At 48.6% G+C, this 19791-nt stretch overlaps 1 protein-coding gene across 3 annotated transcripts in view; it reads right to left on the bottom strand.

Annotated features, from left to right (window-relative positions):
- The window catches only part of LOC147709532 (fucolectin-like), a 1051872-nt gene extending 1032794 nt beyond the window's left edge, over positions 1 to 19078 (bottom strand). The window contains exon 1 of one of the 3 annotated variants that reach the window (XR_015296701.1): positions 18656 to 18722. Coding sequence is in view for 2 of the 3 variants with exons in the window: in XM_086928072.1 (XP_086784198.1) it covers positions 18656 to 18726 (71 nt within the window). In the remaining variant the exon portion in view is untranslated. Of the gene's footprint in view, positions 1 to 18655 lie in introns of all 3 variants that reach the window. The other 2 variants (XM_086928072.1, XM_086928071.1) reach the window with 2 other exon arrangements.
- Between the last annotated feature and the right edge of the window lie 713 nt (positions 19079 to 19791).

A 19791-nucleotide genomic window follows, 5' to 3' on the forward strand; every position in this document is an offset into this window, starting at 1 on the left:
TGCTGCCTTTTCGAGAGAAAGAAACAGAGCCGTTCCTTTAGATGCAGGGGAACATGGCGGCGGCAGGTTGACACCTGTCGCAGGAGCTCGCAGCGGCATGGCACATAGCACACAAAACGGATAGGAGGCAGAGGAAAGAGGGAAAGACGCAATATTGCAATAATGTCCGGCTGAACTCCCATAACCTATTTGGTGAGAACATGATGCGTCGAAGTGGTCCTTTTCTTGAGTTACACGGCTAAGATTCCTCTGTTTTTTTTGTTTTTTTGGTTTGTCTTCCCTGTTTTACGACTCCACGCGTGGAGGTGCTAGGACCCCGCAGTAGCAGCAGCGGATGGGCAGAGAAGTGGACTCAGGTTTGCAGGAAGTCGGTCCCTTTGCGGTTGGACGTCCCGAAGAGCACCGGAGGAAGGATCTTAGGAGTAGCCTGTGGTGTCGGGCCTGGGCTGCCATTGCGTACAGCCGTTTACGAGGGTTGACTTGCAGATACTGCCCAGTGCTGTCAAGAGGGGGATTTTCTCTAGCAAAACAGCATTGTATTTCTCCACCTTCGATTCCGGTAAGGAGCTGCCGAGCAGGGGCTGGCTCCGGAGTGTATGGATCGAGAGCCCGGGGAGGCTGACTTAGTAGGTCCCCCGTGTGGAGGGGGGGAGGTAATATAGCGCCCGTCGCTTTGTTTGATGCATGGCACTTAAATGAAATAGAGAGTCTACGCCCCGCTTTTGTGTTGAAAGGAAGTACTGGTAAAAGTCCTATAGTGCCTACGTTGGGTCATTCAAGTCTGCCCCCTGTATCACCCCCTAGGAAAAATAGAAATAGGTACCAGCTGCGATCTCAACAAGAGTTGAAGTTCAAGGGAGTGCTGGACTGTTCAGAGGGGGTAGGACCGACACCCCTAACCCTGTATAAGAGGAGGAGGAAACCTGTAGCTATAAAAAAAACTAAAAGGCCCTAAGACACTTCAACCCTCTCAAAAGAGCACTCCCTCCCTTAAAATATACTTTAAAATCATGGAGCAGGTTGTTGTTGGTTCTATACCTGTTCATGAGCACAGCACCCCACCTCTTTTGATGGAAAATCGTTACTCACCAATTGTAGGTATGGCAGACCCAGGGGTTTTTGTGAATACCGTTGAAGGGCATGGGGCCCCTACTGTGAGTCCACGTCGGGATCCGTCAGTCCATAACCAGGCCGATTGTTCTACTGGGGGGCCTTCACTCCCCTCCACCCACCATAACCCCCACACGGGGAGCAGTATGCAGGACTCCAGGGGTGTCAAATCAGATAATAAAGTCAGCGACAATGATAGTGTAAGCTCTCTCTTGCAGACATTAAGAGTGGATCTCATGACCAAATTCAAGATCTCCGAAGTAAATCAAAAGAGCATTCATGATAAGTTCGATGCCCTTGAGGTTAAACTGGAGGACATATGTACACGCACCAGCTCACTTGAACTTAAAGTTACATCTTTAACCGAATCTATCCAAGGCAACTCTAAGGATATTGACTCTCTAAAAAATCAGAATCAATCCCTGCATATGGATATTGAGAAGTTGGAAATGTATGCCCGTAGGAACAACCTTAGGATCCTCATGATACCAGAGGGAGCTGAATTGGAGGATATCAAAGGCTTCGTATGTAAGCTATTACGAGAAGGTGTTCTTAAGGATCGACCAGACATAGACTTAGAGTCTGAAATACTAAGAGTACATAGGGACCCCTTTAGACTGCATCCCGATAGGAAGGCCCCAAGGAAAATACTAGTAAATTTTCAGACCTACAGTATTAAAGAACTGATCCTGGGGAGATGTTTAACCCGGGCCACTCTCCACTATCACGCCACTCCATACCAAATCCGTTCAGATATTGGAGGGAGAACGGCGCAAAGGCAATGGGAGTTAGGCTCGAGAATGCCTGAATTGAAATCATTGGGCGCTCAGGTTTAAATGAAATTCCCGGCATTATTGAAGATAATGTGGAAGAATAAAATGCATAATTGCAGTTAGCCTGACGACGTTGATGGTCTTTTATCCCAGATGCGAGGGTAGATGGCACACAGGGCAGTGAATCTCACTAGAGGGGGAAGAAAAGATAAAATAAGGTAGGAATAAGGTAGGAGCAAGGAGACGGGGTGATGGAGGAAATGTCCCGCCAAGAATGGGCATGTCAGCTGGTCAAAATAAAGGGAGGAATGGGGAAAGAATAAAGGTTCAAGGGAAGGATTTAAAATAAATAAATAAATAAATAAATAAAAAATAAAATAAAAAATAAAAAAAGCTTTCTATATATATATAAGGATATGGCATTGAAAAACTAAAAAAAAAAAACCAACCTGCATACTAATGGTTAAAGCATAGCTGTAGGTAGTATTGGATAGATGGGTTTATTTTTCTTTCTTTTCTTCTCTTTATACATTATTAACATCTCTCCCTCATCGAATGAGAGGAGGTGCTGTGCCGCCCAAGGAGGGTTCCTTAAAGGCGGTCACAACGCCCAAATTGAGGGGGGGTTCCTCAAGGGAGGGGCGAGGGAGGTTTCTGGGAGTGGGGGGAAAATTTGAAAAATTGTCCTCTTACATGATTAAAGAAGGTCCTTTTTGCCTGTTAAGCTTTAGATGGAAGACATTCACTGTAAGGGTATGTCCATTTGGAAATGAGTGGGCCATTTAGTACAAGATTCCTCTCCTGGAACGTTAACGGGCTAGGCGGCAGCCAGAAGCTATCCCGGGTTTGTGATTTTCTACAGAGAAGCGAGGCACACGTTATGTTGCTACAAGAAACCCACCTCGAAGCCACCGAGTGCAAACAAGTTTTCAGCAGAATAGGCTGGGTCCAGGAGGAGGCATGCTCCAGGTAGAGTGGGCGTACGAGAGGGGTTGCAATAGTAGTAAGGGCAAATAAGGAGGTTAAGATTGAGAAGTACGACACCGATGAGTCAGGCAGAAGGCTGGTGGCAACTGTAACTGTGGGCGGTTCGCCGATCACCTGTGCTGTGTACTACGGGCCTAACGAAGATAATTCTGGCCCGCTACTGAAACTCCAGACCAGTTTGTTGTATACCTCTGCCCTTATTATATTGGGTGGTGAATTTAATCTACTACTTGATTCACAATTAGATCGGGCCTCCAAAGCTAGATATACTATTCCAACCATAGACAAGGTGAAGTTAGGACCTGGTTGGATAGTAAAGTCTTACCCCAATTGTCGGAATCGGATAAGGCGTATCTAGCCTCCGATATATCTGAAGGGGAGATCCGAGACCAGTTGAGGAAAATGAGTAGGGGTGAAGCCGCTGGCCCGGATGGTTTAGCAACGGAGGTTTACTTTTGCCTCATAGAGAAGGTGGTGCCAGTACTGAAAAAACGTTTTAATAAACTACTCATACAAGGCGAAAGCATTCCTCCGTCCTGGTCGGAAGCTACGGTAACACTTACACATCAACAAAATAAGGACCCTCAAAGAATAGAATCCTACAGGCCTATCTCGCTCCTAAATTCAGACTTGAAGATCTTTTCAGGGATTTTGGCAACTAGGATGGCCAAGATTATTAAAACAATCATACACCCCGACCAGAAGAGGTTTATACCTTGGAGGCAGCACAATGAGTTCACTTTTCAGGTGATCGGCGCAATCGATTTCGCAGAGGAGAGGAAGTTGCCACTTACCATCATTGCCATCGATGCCGCCAAGGCATTTGACCAGGTCAACTGGGAGTACTTATGGGCCACTATGAACAAGTTTGGTTTCCCATTTAAAAACATGATGAAGGAATACAATTTGTCCGATATTTGGAGAACAAAAAATAATGGGGTTAGAGAATTCTCGTTTTATAGTAAAAAATATAAACAATTTTCGAGGATTGATTACTTTTTAATAGACTAGGGTCTGGTCACAGCAGTAGGGTCCGTAGGTCATATTCCAGCAATTATCTCTGATCACTTTGCCGTGGAGTTGGTCTTTAGTCTTTGGTTGAAAAACCCGGAGAAAAGGTGGACCTTGGAAAGGACCCTGATGCTGGATGAGAATGTGAAGAAGAAGTTGAATGATAGATCGGCTGACTTTTTTAGCTTTAAGATTGGCACCTCCACTGAGCAGATGGTTTGGGAAACCTTTAAAACCTACCTAAGGGGGTGCTGAGCTCCATGATGATTTATAAAAAGAAAGCCAGCACGGAATCAGATTTAGAGGTCCATAGGAAAATCAATGAGAAAGAGTCGGAATTGCAAATGGTGGTTTTATCAACCACAGGCCTTATCCCTCAGCTGGAGTGCGAGCTGGTAAGCCTACAGGTGCAGTTTAATGCCAGTATAGATAAGACCATGCGGGATAATAGGGAGGTAAGTAAACTACAGAATTTCGCCTATGGGGAGAAATGTGGTTCCCTCTTGGCTTGGAAATCAAGAACAGAAAGGATAAGGAATAACATCAATTGTTTGATACAGTTGGGGTCAGGGGCCTTATTAGCAGAGGATGATAAAATCAGGAACGAGGCAAGGTCTTTTATGCAGGACCTTTACCAAGAAGATACTACCCATAGACAAGGTGAAGTTAGGACCTGGTTGGATAGTAAAGTCTTACCCCAATTGTCGGAATCGGATAAGGCGTATCTAGCCTCCGATATATCTGAAGGGGAGATCCGAGACCAGTTGAGGAAAATGAGTAGGGGTGAAGCCGCTGGCCCGGATGGTTTAGCAACGGAGGTTTACTTTTGCCTCATAGAGAAGGTGGTGCCAGTACTGAAAAAACGTTTTAATAAACTACTCATACAAGGCGAAAGCATTCCTCCGTCCTGGTCGGAAGCTACGGTAACACTTACACATCAACAAAATAAGGACCCTCAAAGAATAGAATCCTACAGGCCTATCTCGCTCCTAAATTCAGACTTGAAGATCTTTTCAGGGATTTTGGCAACTAGGATGGCCAAGATTATTAAAACAATCATACACCCCGACCAGAAGAGGTTTATACCAGGGAGGCAGCACAATGAGTTCACTTTTCAGGTGATCAGCGCAATCGATTTCGCAGAGGAGAGGAAGTTGCCACTTACCATCATTGCCATCGATGCCGCCAAGGCATTTGACCAGGTCAACTGGGAGTACTTATGGGCCACTATGAACAAGTTTGGTTTCCCATTTAACTTTACTGGAGCTGTTAACTCCTTATACCAGAACGCAAGGGCGAAAGTTCTATTCAACGGTGCCCTCTCTGGGTGGTTTAATATACATAGAGGTACTAGGCAGGGGTGCCCTATGTCTCCCCTTTTGTTTAATGTCTACATTGAACCCTTTGTGTCTACACTAAGAATGGATAACTGCATCCCGCCCTCTAAACTGGCAGATCTGGAGCTAAAAACAGCACTATATGCTGATGATCTCCTTCTCTATACTGCAGATCATACTACGGCAATCCCGTGATTATTCGAATTAGCCGAGGAATTCGGCAAAATATCGGGATATAGGATAAATAAGGGAAAACTGAGTTAATGGGGTAGAACAACACTAATCGCATTCAGTGTGCTAAAGATCAGATGAGGTATTTAGGGATTCACATATAACAGAAATTGGCAGATATATTAAAGGTTAGCTGGCAGAAAGTATCAAAGGAAGTCTGCAAGTTATTACTAAAATGGGGAACTCTGCCTCTTAATATTTATGGAAGAGTTAATCTTATAAAAATGACGATACTCCCAAAGATAACCTTCCTGTTTAACACAATACCATTAACTTTCAATACTAAAGATATCGCCAGTCTTCAAGGGTAGATCGGATCCTTTATATGGGCAACAAAAACACCAAGGATAGCTTGAAAGAAGCTAAGGAGAGGGCTTAAGATTGGAGGTTTAGCCTTACCCGACCTACTCTCCTACTGCTATGCCTTCCATTTTAAGAATTTTAGACTTTTGGCAAACAAACTAGATTCATCCCCGCTGGGTATGTTATACAGAGCAATGTTACAGGACATACCCCAGGGGCAGGAATATTTTCTCTATAAGTTCAGGGACCCCAAATTCTATAGGAAGGTCCGTTTGAAGATTCTATTGACTGCTCTCAAGAATTGGGGACATATCAGGAGAATATTGGGGATTCAATACTACACCCTACAGGCCCCGATCTGGGATTCCCCAGGGACCCCGGATTGTCTGCCGGATCAACTCTCCCAGCCACTTAAGCAAGCAGGTTTTAGACTGTAGGGAGATTTAAGTAAAGGCCCACAGCTTATGAGTTGGGAGTCCCTTTCTAATTTTACAAATGGGACCTTAACGAGGTTTAAGTTTCACCAGCTCTCTGGCTGGTGGGCAACACAATCATGGGGCTGCGAAGAAGACACTATGCTTTTAGACCCTATTTCCAGAGTGGGTCCATGGAAAAGAGAGGTTTCCTTCTGGTATAAAGCTTTCGCAGAAGTAGGGTCCAGTCTAGTCACTGAGTTGAAGAACCTCTGGTGCCAGGTCCTGACTGGAAACGGGGTGGATATTCGGAAAATCTGGTGTGACTCGTATACTCTGTCCCAGACAGTGATTAAGCCAGCAAATCTGAGGAGGAACCATCTGTACACCACCTACAGAGTCTATTGGAAGCCGGGGAAACTGTCCAAGATGGGTACAGGACTATACTTTTGTCCCAGATGTAAAGAACTAGCTACAGACGACTACCACATGTTTATGGGGTGTCCAATGATTGCTCCATACTGGGCCAGGGTATGCGGTTTCTTAGAAGAGGTTCTATTAAGACAAATCAAACTTACGACTACTTTGGTCTTCTTTGGACTCACTCCGGATTACTGTATGAATTCTCCCCCTGCAAAATTGCTATTCTATGTGGTGGTGATTGCCAGGAGGGAAATTTGTAGGGCATGGAAATCAGAGGCCCCACCCACATTTCCGGAATGTTTGAGAAATATCATATTGATAAGTCAGTCCGATATGGCCTGTGATGTATCTAGTGGCAATAAGGTTTGGGCAGCCTTGGAGACCTGGAGGGCAAAATAACTTTAGCCTTATGATTATGCCAGAGGTTTGTTGTCCGGTCCTCCCTAGTAACCTGCCTCTTTTCCATCGAGGAGAACGGGGGTGGGACCAGGAGGCAGCCCTTCCTCTAGGCTAACTCTGCTTGCCTGACATAGACCTAACCAGGGCTGGTAACGATTCTGTCTGTGTAGAAGGCACGGAGGGACACATCTAGAGCTTATTAAGTCTGGTGGCATGTATGAGGACAAAAAAAATAAAAAATTAAAAAATAAAATGCTGCCTTTTCAGGTACAGTCCATCCTTGATATGTTACCAATAAAAGGTGTATCTGGTTGAACCGAAATCTAGTTAATAACCAATGATGGTATGGTCTTGTTACTACCTTTAAATACGGTTCAATAGATGGGGAGATAACTTATAAGAAATGGGCTCTCACCCTGGGCTTTAATAGTTCCTCAGCCTCTCGTTCCTGAGATCTTAGGGACAAAAAGTGCCTTTTAACCCACATTATGTCTCCTTTAACAATGGACTCAGGGATTTCATAGATTTCTGGTCGCCCCAGCTTCAAAAACATTACCTTTACATAAGAAAGCCACTGTATTTCGCCTCCCCTATCTAGATTAAAACAGTCTTTTAAAATACGACGATTTAATGTTAACTCAGGATTAAGCCAAGTTTTTAACCAGCAAATAAGGGGAGCCATGCTAATCAAATCACCAACAAACCCATTCCTAGCTCCTGGTGTACAGAGAATGTTGGGGTGGATTGAGGGATAGATAAAAGACAACAAAACAATTTATTTTCGGCCCTTTGCACATCTTACACTGGTTTATATCCCCAGATTGCAGCACCGTATAATGGTTTTAATAAGGAAGGATTGTTCATTGCAGACACCAGGAAGTTGTTTTAAAGTTCCCTGTGTATTTCTTTCAGCATAACTTGGAACAAACAAAGCTCGAATCATTCATCAACCCAGTCTCTTTTACTAACTGCCATAGTTTATCCTCCACCCATCAGGCTCAAAGCAGTGATTACTGTGACTGTCTTGTCTTTAAAAGCAACCTAGCTGCATGGGCACAACTTCTCTGACCTCTGCTGGCATCTTGTAGCCATTGCCCAATGGCGCTCTCTGCATTTACAAAAGTGAGCATGAGCACTGCTCGGCCCTTCCGTAGGCGCGGAATGAGGCCTTTGCAGTGCCTCGACAGGCGCTTCAGTAGATTCTGTTCTTGGAGTCTGAATCCTGCTGCTGAGGGAATCAGACAGAGCTAACAGCAAGTTCCCAGGGCTGTCAGAAATCCTGTGGCCTTAGTAGGCTGTGAACTCATGGGGAGTCTGAAAATCCAAGCATCACACAAAGAGCAGGTGTCACAAATGTGCCATGCCCATTTAGGAGCCGAGTGGTAACTGTGTAGTATGTGGCTGGTGTTACATTTAGGAGCACACTGTCATATATATATATATATATATATGTATATATATATATATCAGAGGCATGGTGTTGTAGCCACTGTCAATAACAGACAGCCCATTTTCCTTTGATATGACCACAACATTTGTACAAACATACAGTTTTACTGATAAAGTTATATTGCGAAGAATAATGTGCATACATTTGGTTTCAGCGACATTTGTTGTCTGTGCATCACAATCTGTGCATCACCAAGTCAAGGGTCTTGATTCGAATACAATCTTTGTTTCCATTACACTTCAGAATTTGTAAAAAAGCGCTTGATTTGTGCTTTCTGAAATGCTTATTTGTTTTTAAATACTTGTACGGTTCATTTATTGGTATTTAAATGTTATTTTGTTAAAACAAAATGACATCATACAGCCTTCCCATTCATACCCGCAAGACCGTTACATAATTCACTTTACAAAATCAGCCAACTTTGCCTTGAGTGAAAAAGTTAACACCAGTCTCTGTGTTAAAAGAATAAGCAGCAATTTGTCAGAAGACTAAACAGACATTTGATCTTTGTCTTTGAATGTGTAGCAAATGTGACAGGATAAAAGCAAAGTTTAAAGTCTTCTTCAATGCAGTTTCACCTTAGGCACTCCAGCATGGTCATTAAGCTCAACTCTGAGGGCTTGAGAGGCTGCTGTAGTTGGTCCCCTTACACCTCTGAGCCCATGTTTATTGCCACGGCTGCACCATTGGTAGCTAAGCCCCTGATTACCACATGACTCTGAGACTCAACTAGCAGTCGCAGAGCAGCAGAAAAGTTTGGACCATGCATGTCTCTGTGTGAACCAATGGTACTAAAACAGTTTTCAGTGTGGGGTTGCTGCCATTAATGTTACACCACTAAAGTCATGGGGATTTTAAAAATCCAAGTGTCACACAAAGAACAAGCTTAGCAAAGGAACAACACTCATTGAGCAGGATCGTGGTAAAGATATGGTGGCAGATTTACAATCCCCTCGCAATACTTTTGCACCGTCATTGCTTCACTTTTTGTTACGGAGAAGCGGCGTAAACAATGTGCCCCATTAAAACGTGACACATCTTAGGAGATGCGTTATGTTTTAAAGCCCTGCATCACATTATTCCTGCGCCATAGATAATGTATGCAGGGTGGGCGTTCTCACGCAGGATAGCCTCGTAGAAGTGAGGCAGTGAAAACTAAAAGATGCACCACTTCTAGGACGCCAATGCGTCATAACCCTACGCCTGCTTGGAACAGGTGTAAGGAGTGACACAGTGTATGAGGAATAGGCCGCCCCATAATTGCTGGAGTTGCATTGTGATTGCAACACAACTCCAGCAATGTGTGACTTTTGAGCCAACATATGTGTTGAAATTTCTGACGCATGTGTCAATCCTTGCACCATGGTGCACCGCATTGTAAATTCCATGGTGGCGAAAGGGTTTTACAGGCAGGCGCAGGGAAACTATCAGTTTCTTGTAAACCTGCCCCATGGTATGGTGCATTTTGCATCACTGGTGAGGTATGCACTGCCACGTACAGACAGCACAATTTAAGTTGAAATGCCTACCAACCATGCATTGTCATACAGTGTTAACTTGTTCCGTGCTCATGATGGCTCCACGCCGTCATGAGTCACGGTAGGCGTGTGCTCATGACGGCGTGGAGCAGCCATGCTGCAGCTGCTCTGCCCACGCGGCACTATTTTAATGAGTCGGCGGGGTTGTGACGGAACCACGCCATCATGAGCACACGCCGCCCATGAGGCATGACGGCGTGGAGCCGTCATGAGTGCTGAAGCACTGTGCCCACCACCTAGCCCCCCCCACGCCAAGGTCGAATTTGCTGCACAGGGAAGGGGTTAATGATAAAACTATAAAATGCACAAAGGATAATGTGTGGAAATCGTGTTTCAGTGAATACTTATCAAATGTGCATCACCAACCAAAGTGTCTTGATTTCTTTTGATCCTAAGAAAATATTTATTTACATTACACTTCAGAACTGCAAAAGAAATTCCTCATTTGTGCTTTCCTAATTCTGGATATATCTTTAAAAGTGCATAGTTCATTTGCATGTGTTTAAATGTTGTTGTGTGTTGGAATACAAATTGACACCCTACAGCCTTTCCTTTCACTCCCTGTACCTCAGCAAGATTGTCACATATTTCACTTTTACATTTTCACTTTTGTCAGTCAGACAAAGAAAAGTAAACACCAGTTTCGTTTGTCAGGAGGCATCCCCTAAGATTTTACCTTCATCTTGTCACATTTGCGGTTTTCCAAGATAAACACAACATTTAAAGGCCTCTTTATTGCTCGTTCATCTTCTGCCCTCCAGCATGGTTATTTTGGGGTTTTGCACCCCTACTTCCTGCGCCTGTGGCGTGAACCTGCAGGACCTCCTGTGGATGCAGGTCATCATGTACACCATGATCTCAGGAGAGGGACATGACTGCAGGTTGGGAGCTCCCACATGGAGGGAGGCGCAGTTCACCCATGTGCTACTGAGAGAGGTACATTTTGCAGTTTATTTTATTTATTTATTTATTTTTAGCAATTTTTAAAGCGCAAACAAATACCCGTTAGGGTGTCTCGGCGCTAGTTCACAGAACTCACTAGAGGGTGTCAGGGGAATCTAGACTGTGGGGTAAGAGGAAGAGAATAGCCATGTTTTGAGGCTTTTACGAAATTTTAGAATAGTGGGAGCAGTTTTGATGTGGAACGGTAGAGTGTTCCACAATTTGGCCGTGGCAATGGTAAATCGTCTGTCTCCCCAGTTGACCTTTTTGGTTCGATGGACTTTTAACAGAAAAGCTGAAGAGGACCGTAGAATTCTAAGTTGTTCAACTGGACGAAGGGCTTCTTTTAAAAACTGTGGTCCAGTATTATTCAGGGTTTTGTACGCTATACACATAGCTTTAAATTTAATTCGGCTCCTAATGGGGAGCCAATGGAGTTTTCTAATGAACGGGGAAACAGATGAGAATTTAGGGATAGACAGTAGCGTTCTGGCTGCAGCATTTTGTACTGATTGTAATTTGTTGAGAACTCCTTCCTGCGCATTCAAAAGAAGTGAATTGCAATAATCGGTTCTCGAGAACACTAATGTACTGATGAGAGTCTTTCCTGCTGATTGTGGAAGGTAAGGAAGGAGTTTTTTTATTTATTTGAGGGTATAGAAAGCCGATGAAATGACGGCGTTGGCATGGTGGTGAAACGTCAGCTTGTTGTCAAAAATGACTCCCAAGTTGCGAACTTTTTCCACCGGCTGTGGTGGGGGTCCTAACTGAGGTGGCCACCACTGAGGAGACCATGCTGGGCGCAAGCTCCCGAATGTCATCACCTCCGTTTTGTCGGAGTTAAGCTTGAGACAGTTTGATGACATCCAGGAGCTTATTGCCTTCATTCCCTCCTGGAAGTTGGCTGCAACAGATGTTCCATTATTATACACCGATAACACTAGTTGGGTGTCGTCGGCGTAAGTAGTGAGGGCAATTCCATAAGATTTTATCACCCTCGCCAAGTCCGACGCATAGATATTAAACAGCGTCGGACTTAGCGAAGAGCCCTGGGGAACACCGCACGGGAGGGAGAAGGTGTGGGAGGTGAAATTGCCCATCTTGATGGTCTGAGGGCGGTTAGCTAGGAATGAGGCAATCAGTTCTTTAGCTTTGCCTTTTATTCCTAGCGCTGAGACACGGTCGATCAGAGTGACATGATCGACCGTGTCAAAAGCCGCCGAAAGGTCCAGAAGTATTAGGACTGCTGCTCCTCCCATGTCCATGGTAGTTCTAATTTCATCTGTGGCCTTTAAGAGTGCCGTCTCGGTCCCATGACCCTGTCTGAAACCAAACTGGGTTTCATCAAGAAGGTTGTTATCGTTGATGAATTTGGAAAGCTGGATGTTAATAGACTTTTCAAATATTTTGGCTGGGAAGGGGAGACAGGCGATGGGTCTGTAACTGGCTGGAAGCTGAGGGTCCATTGTGGGCTTTTTTAGGAGAGGCTTGATAATGGCTTCCTTCCAGACTGAAGGATATACGCCCGTTGCAAACATGGCGTTGCAGATAGTGGTCAAAGCAGGAGAGATTGCATCAGGGATGAGGTTTAAGATAGCTGGCGGGCAAGGGTCAAGAGGGGAGCCAGATTTGATGCTGGATACCAAGCGATGAATATGTATCTGATCAACAGCATCAAAGGAAGTTATGGTGGTTCATGATGGAGAGTTCAGTGAGGCGCAGCCAGGGGTCGGCAGGGGACACCGAATTAATGGCAGATTAATGGCAGGGGGGAGGAAACTGTTCTGCTGAGACAAACCGTTTGAATAACAGCAGCCCTTTGACCCTGCAAATCAAGCATCTCCAAAAGTATCTCCTCAGTCTCCCGCTGCTTCTAGGTGGCTCTCTTGTGTGCTGTCCAGTCTACTAAATTAAAAGTCTTTGCTAGGTTGAATTAATACCTTTCCCAAAATTGAAAAGCATGTACTCGAGACAAACATTTGTGTAGTTTCACAACACATAACCTGATGTTTGGAAAACAACTGTTGGATTTCCAAACTATATTTGAAGCTGATATCTGACTAATACATTATTACTTTGGTGCCATGGGGATTACAGTTATGGCTGTCATTTATTAACTATGTAGACTCGTTGCAAATCATAAAAGCATTTTTCCAATTACTGCTGGTGACCCTGCCTGAGGCACTGAGGCGATCACTGCTGGTGACCCTGCCTGGGGCACTGAGGCGATCACTGCTGGTAACCCTGCCTGGTGCACTGAGGCGATCACTGCTGGTAACCCTGCCTGGGGCACTGAGGCGATCGCTGCTGGTAATCCTGCCTGGGGCACTGAGGTGATCACTGCTGGTAACCCTGCCTGGGGCACTGAGGCATCACTGCTGGTAACCCTGCCTGGTGCACTGAGGCGATCACTGCTGGTAACCCTGCCTGGGGCACAGAGGTGATGACTGCTGGTAACCCTGCCTGGGGCACAGAGGCGATCACTGCTGGTAACCCTGCCTGGGGCACTGAGGCGATCACTGCTGGTAACCCTGCCTGGGGCACAGAGGCGATCACTGCTGGTAACCCTGCCTGGGGCACTGAGGTGTTCACTGCTGGTAACCCTGCCTGGTGCACTGAGGCGATCACTGCTGTTAACCCTGGCTGGGGCACTGACGCGATCACTGCTGGTAATCTTGCCTAGGGCACAGAGGCGATCACTGCTGGTAACCCTGCCTGGTGCACTGAGGCGATCACTGCTGGTAACCCTGCCTGGGGCACTGAGGCGATCGCTGCTGGTAATCCTGCCTGGGGCACTGAGGTGATCACTGCTGGTAACCCTGCCTGGGGCACTGAGGCATCACTGCTGGTAACCCTGCCTGGTGCACTGAGGCGATCACTGCTGGTAACCCTGCCTGGGGCACAGAGGTGATGACTGCTGGTAACCCTGCCTGGGGCACAGAGGCGATCACTGCTGGTAACCCTGCCTGGGGCACTGAGGCGATCACTGCTGGTAACCCTGCCTGGGGCACTGAGGCGATCACTGCTGGTAACCCTGCCTGGGGCACTGAGGCATCACTGCTGGTAACCCTGCCTGGGGCACTGAGGCGATCACTGCTGGTAACCCTGCCTGGGGCACTGAGGCGATCACTGCTGGTAATCCTGCCTGGGGCACTGAGGCGATCACTGCTGGTAACCCTGCCTGGGGCACTGAGGCGATCGCTGCTGGTAATCCTGCCTGGGGCACTGAGGTGATCACTGCTGGTAACCCTGCCTGGTGCACTGAGGCGATCACTGCTGGTAACCCTGCCTGGTGCACTGATGCGATCACTGCTGGTAACCCTGCCTGGGGCACTGAGGCGATCACTGCTGGTAACCCTGCCTGGGGCACTGTGGCATCACTGCTGGTAACCCTGCCTGGGGCACTGAGGCGATCACTGCTGGTAACCCTGGCTGGGGCACTGAGGCGATCACTGCTGGTGACCCTGCCTGGGGCACTGAGGTGATCACTGCTGGTAACCTTGCCTGGAGCACTGAGGCGATCACTGCTGGTGACCCTGCCTGGAGCACGGAGGCGATCACTGCTGGTGACCCTGCCTGGAGCACGGAGGCGATCGCTGCTGGTAACCCTGCCTGGAGCACTGAGGCGATCACTGCTGGTGACCCTGCCTGGAGCACGGAGGCGATCTCTGCTGGTAACCCTGCCTGGAGCACTGAGGCGATCACTGCTGGTGACCCTGCCTGGGGCACTGAGGCGATCACTGCTGGTAACCCTGCCTGGGGCACTGAGGCGATCACTGCTGGTAATCCTGCCTGGGGCACTGAGGCGATCGCTGCTGGTAACCCTGCCTGTGGCACTGAGGCGATCACTGCTGGTAACCTTGGCTGGGGCACGGAGGCGATCACTGCTGGTAACCCTGCCTGGGGCACTGAGGCGATCACTGCTGGTTACCCTGCCTGGGGCACTGAGGCGATCACTGCTGGTCATCCTGCCTGGGGCACTGAGGCGATCGCTGCTGGTAACCCTGCCTAGGGCACTGCGGCGATCACTGCTGGTAACCCTGCCTTGGGCACTGAGGCGATCACTGCTGGTAACCCTGCCTGTGGCACTGAGGCGATCACTGCTGGTAACCTTGGCTGGGGCACGGAGGCGATCACTGCTGGTAACCCTGCCTGGGGCACTGAGGCGATCACTGCTGGTAACCCTGCCTGGGGCACTGAGGCGATCACTGCTGGTAACCCTGCCTGGGGCACTGAGGCGATCACTGCTGGTAACCGTGGCTGGGTCACTGAGGCGATCACTGCTGGTAACCCTGCCTGGGGCACTGAGGCGATCACTGCTGGTAACCCTGCCTGGGGCACTGAGGCGATCACTGCTGGTAACCCTGGCTGGGGCACTGAGGCGATCACTGCTGGTAATCTTGCCTTGGGCTCAGAGGTGATCACTGCTGGTAACCCTGCCCGGGGCACTGAGGCGATCACTGCTGTTAACCCTGCCTGGGGCACTGAGGCGATCACTGCTGGTAAACCTGCCTGGGGCACTGAGGCGATCACTGCTGGTAACCCTGCCTGGGGCACTGCGGCGATCACTGCTGGTAACCCTGCCTGGGGCACTGAGGCATCACTGCTGGTAACCCTGCCTGGGGCACTGAGGCGATCACTGCTGGTAACCCTGCCTGGGGCACTGCGGCGATCACTGCTGGTAACCCTGCCTGGGGCACTGAGGCGATCACTGCTGTTAACCCTGCCTGGGGCACTGAGGCGATCACTGCTGGTAACCCTGCCTGGGGCACTGAGGCATCACTGCTGGTAACCCTGCCTGGGGCACTGAGGCGATCACTGCTGGTAACCCTGCCTGGGGCACTGCGGCGATCACTGCTGGTAACCCTGCCTGGGGCACTGAGGCGATCACTGCTGTTAACCCTGCCTGGGGCACTGAGGCGATCACTGCTGGTAACCCTGCCTGGGGCACTGAGGCGATCACTGCTGGTAACCCTGCCTGGGGCACTGAGGCGATCACTGCTGGTAACCCTGCCTGGGGCACTGCGGCGATCACTGCTGGTAACCCTGCCTGGGGCACTGAGGCAATCACCGCTGGTGACCCTGCCGGGGGCACTGCGGCGATCACTGCTGGTAACCCTGCCTGGGGCACTGAGGCATCACTGCTGGTAACCCTGCCTGGGGCACTGTGGCATCACTGCTGGTGACCCTGCCTGGGGCACTGAGGCGATCACTGCTGGTAACCCTGCCTGGGGCACTAAGGCATCACTGCTGGTAACCCTGCCTGGGGCACTGAGGCGATCACTGCTGGTGACCCTGCCTGGGGCACTGAGGCGATCACTGCTGGTAACCCTGCCTGGGGCACTGAGGCATCACTGCTGGTAACCCTGCCTGGGGCACTGAGGCGATCACTGCTGGTAACCCTGCCTGGGGCACTGAGGCGATCACTGCTGGTAACCCTGCCTGGGGCATTGAGGTGATTACTGCTGGTAACCCTGCCTGGGGCACAGAGGCGTTCACTGCTGGTAACCCTGCCTGGTGCACTGAGGCGATCACTGCTGGTGACCCTGCCTGGGGCACTGAGGCGATCACTGCTGGTAACCCTGCCAGGGGCACTGAGGCGATCACTGCTGGTAACCCTGCCTGGAGCACTGAGGCAATCACTGCTGGCAACCCTGCCTGGGGCACTGAGGCGATCACTGCTGGAAACCCTGTCTGGGGCACTGAGGCGATCACTGCTGGTAACCCTGCCTGGTACACGGAGGTGATCACTGCTGGTAACCCTGCCTGGGGCACTGAGGCGATCACTGCTGGTAACCCTGCTTGGGGCACTGAGGCGATCACTGCTGGTAACCCTGGCTGGGGCACTGAGGCGATCACTGCTGGTAACCCTGCCTGGGGCACTGAGGCGATCCCTGCTGGTAACCCTGCCTGGGGCACTGAGGCGATCACTGCTGGTAACCCTGCCCGGGGCACTGAGGCGATCACTGCTGTTAACCCTGCCTGGGGCACTGAGGCGATCACTGCTGGTAACCCTGCCCGGGGCACTGCGGCGATCACTGCTGGTAACCCTGCCTGGGGCACTGAGGCGATCACTGCTGGTAACCCTGCCTGGGGCACTGAGGCGATCACTGCTGGTAACCCTGGCTGGGTCACTGAGGCGATCACTGCTGGTAACCCTGCCTGGGGCACTGAGGCGATCACTGCTGGTAACCCTGCCTGGGGCACTGAGGCGATCACTGCTGGTAACCCTGGCTGGGGCACTGAGGCGATCACTGCTGGTAATCTTGCCTAGGGCACAGAGGCGATCACTGCTGGTAACCCTGCCTGGGGCACTGAGGCGATCACTGCTGTTAACCCTGCCTGGGGCACTGAGGCGATCACTGCTGGTAACCCTGCCTGGGGCACTGCGGCGATCACTGCTGGTAACCCTGCCTGGTGCACTGAGGTGATCACTGCTGGTAATCTTGCCTAGGGCACAGAGGCGATCACTGCTGGTAACCCTGCCTGGGGCACTGAGGCGATCACTGCTGTTAACCCTGCCTGGGGTAAGAGGTGTTCACTGCTGGTAACCCTGCCTGGTGCACTGAGGCGATCACTGCTGTTAACCCTGGCTGGGGCACTGACGCGATCACTGCTGGTAATCTTGCCTAGGGCACAGAGGCGATCACTGCTGGTAACCCTGCCTGGGGCACTGCGGCGATCACTGCTGTTAACCCTGCCTGGGGCACAGAGGCGATCACTGCTGGTAACCCTGCCTGGGGCACTGAGGCGATCACTGCTGTTAACCCTGCCTGGGGTAAGAGGTGTTCACTGCTGGTAACCCTGCCTGGTGCACTGAGGCGATCACTGCTGGTAATCTTGCCCGGGTTGGCACTAGTGTGATCTTGTCTGATATGATCACTTTTACCACACTACAGTTATTAGTAGCTCGCTATAATGTTCATTGCACATAAGTAACTCTTATTACTGAAACAGTTGGATCTGCTGCTGTGCATGATGTGATTAAAACTAGAGTGATGCTGGAGGGATGGGGGTGCACCCTGCAGATGCATACAATGGGTGTCCCTTCTTTCTAGCTCAGGCTGCGACCTGATGTGGGCTGCGGGACCTGTGAGCGGGGGCACGTGCTGCAGTAGTGGTATGCGCTGTTTTGGAGCGAGGACATTGTTTGGGGGCAGCTGAACTTTCATTCCATAGCATTTGGGGATCAGGCACACGCCCAGAAACCGCGCCCCTAACAGGAATGACAGAGATTTGTTATACATTACAATGTATTTTATATGTTTTGCATGAATGAGTAGGCAGGTTTTAGGGTGTCAAATAAACCTTTGATCTAGCAGTGCATAATACATTCATATGTTAACGAAAACAATCAAATAAAGCAGACGAGCACCCGAGTATTCACACGAAAACCAATCAAATCCATCATTGCTGGCAAAATGTTGGTAATTATAAATGTTGTGAGTAACATCTGTTGGCATTGCCATTGCTTGTTTTCATTCTTGTCATGTACGTTTCTAGTCTTCGCCCATATGTATTGTACTCTCTTACGACATTTTTTGAAAGTGCTTCAAAATAAAGTGCTAAGTTAGTGCTAAAAAGTAAGTGTACAACAATACAGAAATGGCATGCCATTTAAGACCCACCAAACTTGCACTTGGACATTGGAACCTTTTGTGCAGTTCGACTGATGTTGCCGTTGAATGCACCCCTTTTCTCCTCATTTCAGCCATTGTTGTTGTGTCACAATTCTTACCTGTTCTTTGAAGTGCCGGTCTCTTGGGGAATCCCGAGGAATGGTTCTCTTGCTTCGCACTGAGCTCTCATCCGGCCGAGAGCGGGGATATAAGTACCCTCAGTCAGCCAATGAGTGATCAGATCCTATGCTGACCTGGCATTATAAACAGTTGCTTCATAAGTAAATAATGAAAATCACTTCCTTGCAATAAATGTCCCAAACCCTCTTTACCAGGAAACCCTGTGATATGACCCCAACTTCATTCTTCGGCTTTCATCAGTTACACTCTTGGCAAAGTTATTGGTGCTTGTTTTGTTGGAACCTTGCGAAAGAGACACCCTTTGAATGGGGAAATGTGCCCTGCAGGCTCTGAGGACGCCGAGGCAGAAGATTAAACAAGGGTTTGTTTCACTGCTGCTCAGTTTTCAGTTTGCTTGAGTCAGTGCATAAATCTGCTCGACCTTAACTTATCCTGAGCGTGCTAAAGGCGTGAACCGGAAACGGTGTAGGCCCTACAGGGACTTTGGTGCTCCCTGATTGGACCTGTCTCTATCTCTTGTAAGACACAGTAGTGAAAGGAGACTGCAAAAGTCTCAATAAGGATGACAGACACGGACCGGGGTTTAAGGCTTAATAGAACGAATTATTTAGGCAAAATTAATCAAATATAATATCAGTCTGACTAGCAGCAAAGAATACAGATCATAAGTATAAAGAACTCAGTAAAATTCATTGGTAAATCCAGCATGGATTCGCATTTTGAGAGGGAGTAAACGGGGGTTCATCAACAGAGGAAATGTGGGTCCATTTATTGGACTTTAGACAAACGATTTGACACATTACTGCACAAGGGCCTGGTTCTCAAGAGCGACCCAAAACTATGATACACCTGCCCCTGGATCTCTTGTGAATCTGGAGCCTGCTTGATAGAAGAACACCAGCCCAGTGACATGAGCTGATGACTGTATTGAAAATCTGACTCTTCCTTTGTATGAGAAGGGAAATAAGATCTTACATTACTTTTTACAAAATGGAGGGCTGGTAAAGCCAGAGACCAAGAGAACATGTATTTTAAGAAATAAAAGTGAACATATGACTTATTATTCGGTAATGCTCTTTCTGGTGGATCCTCTAATTAACCTCAAATTCCTCAC

This window comes from Lissotriton vulgaris, chromosome 6, assembly GCF_964263255.1.
Source record: "Lissotriton vulgaris chromosome 6, aLisVul1.2, whole genome shotgun sequence".
In the NCBI taxonomy this organism is placed as follows: domain Eukaryota; kingdom Metazoa; phylum Chordata; class Amphibia; order Caudata; family Salamandridae; genus Lissotriton; species Lissotriton vulgaris.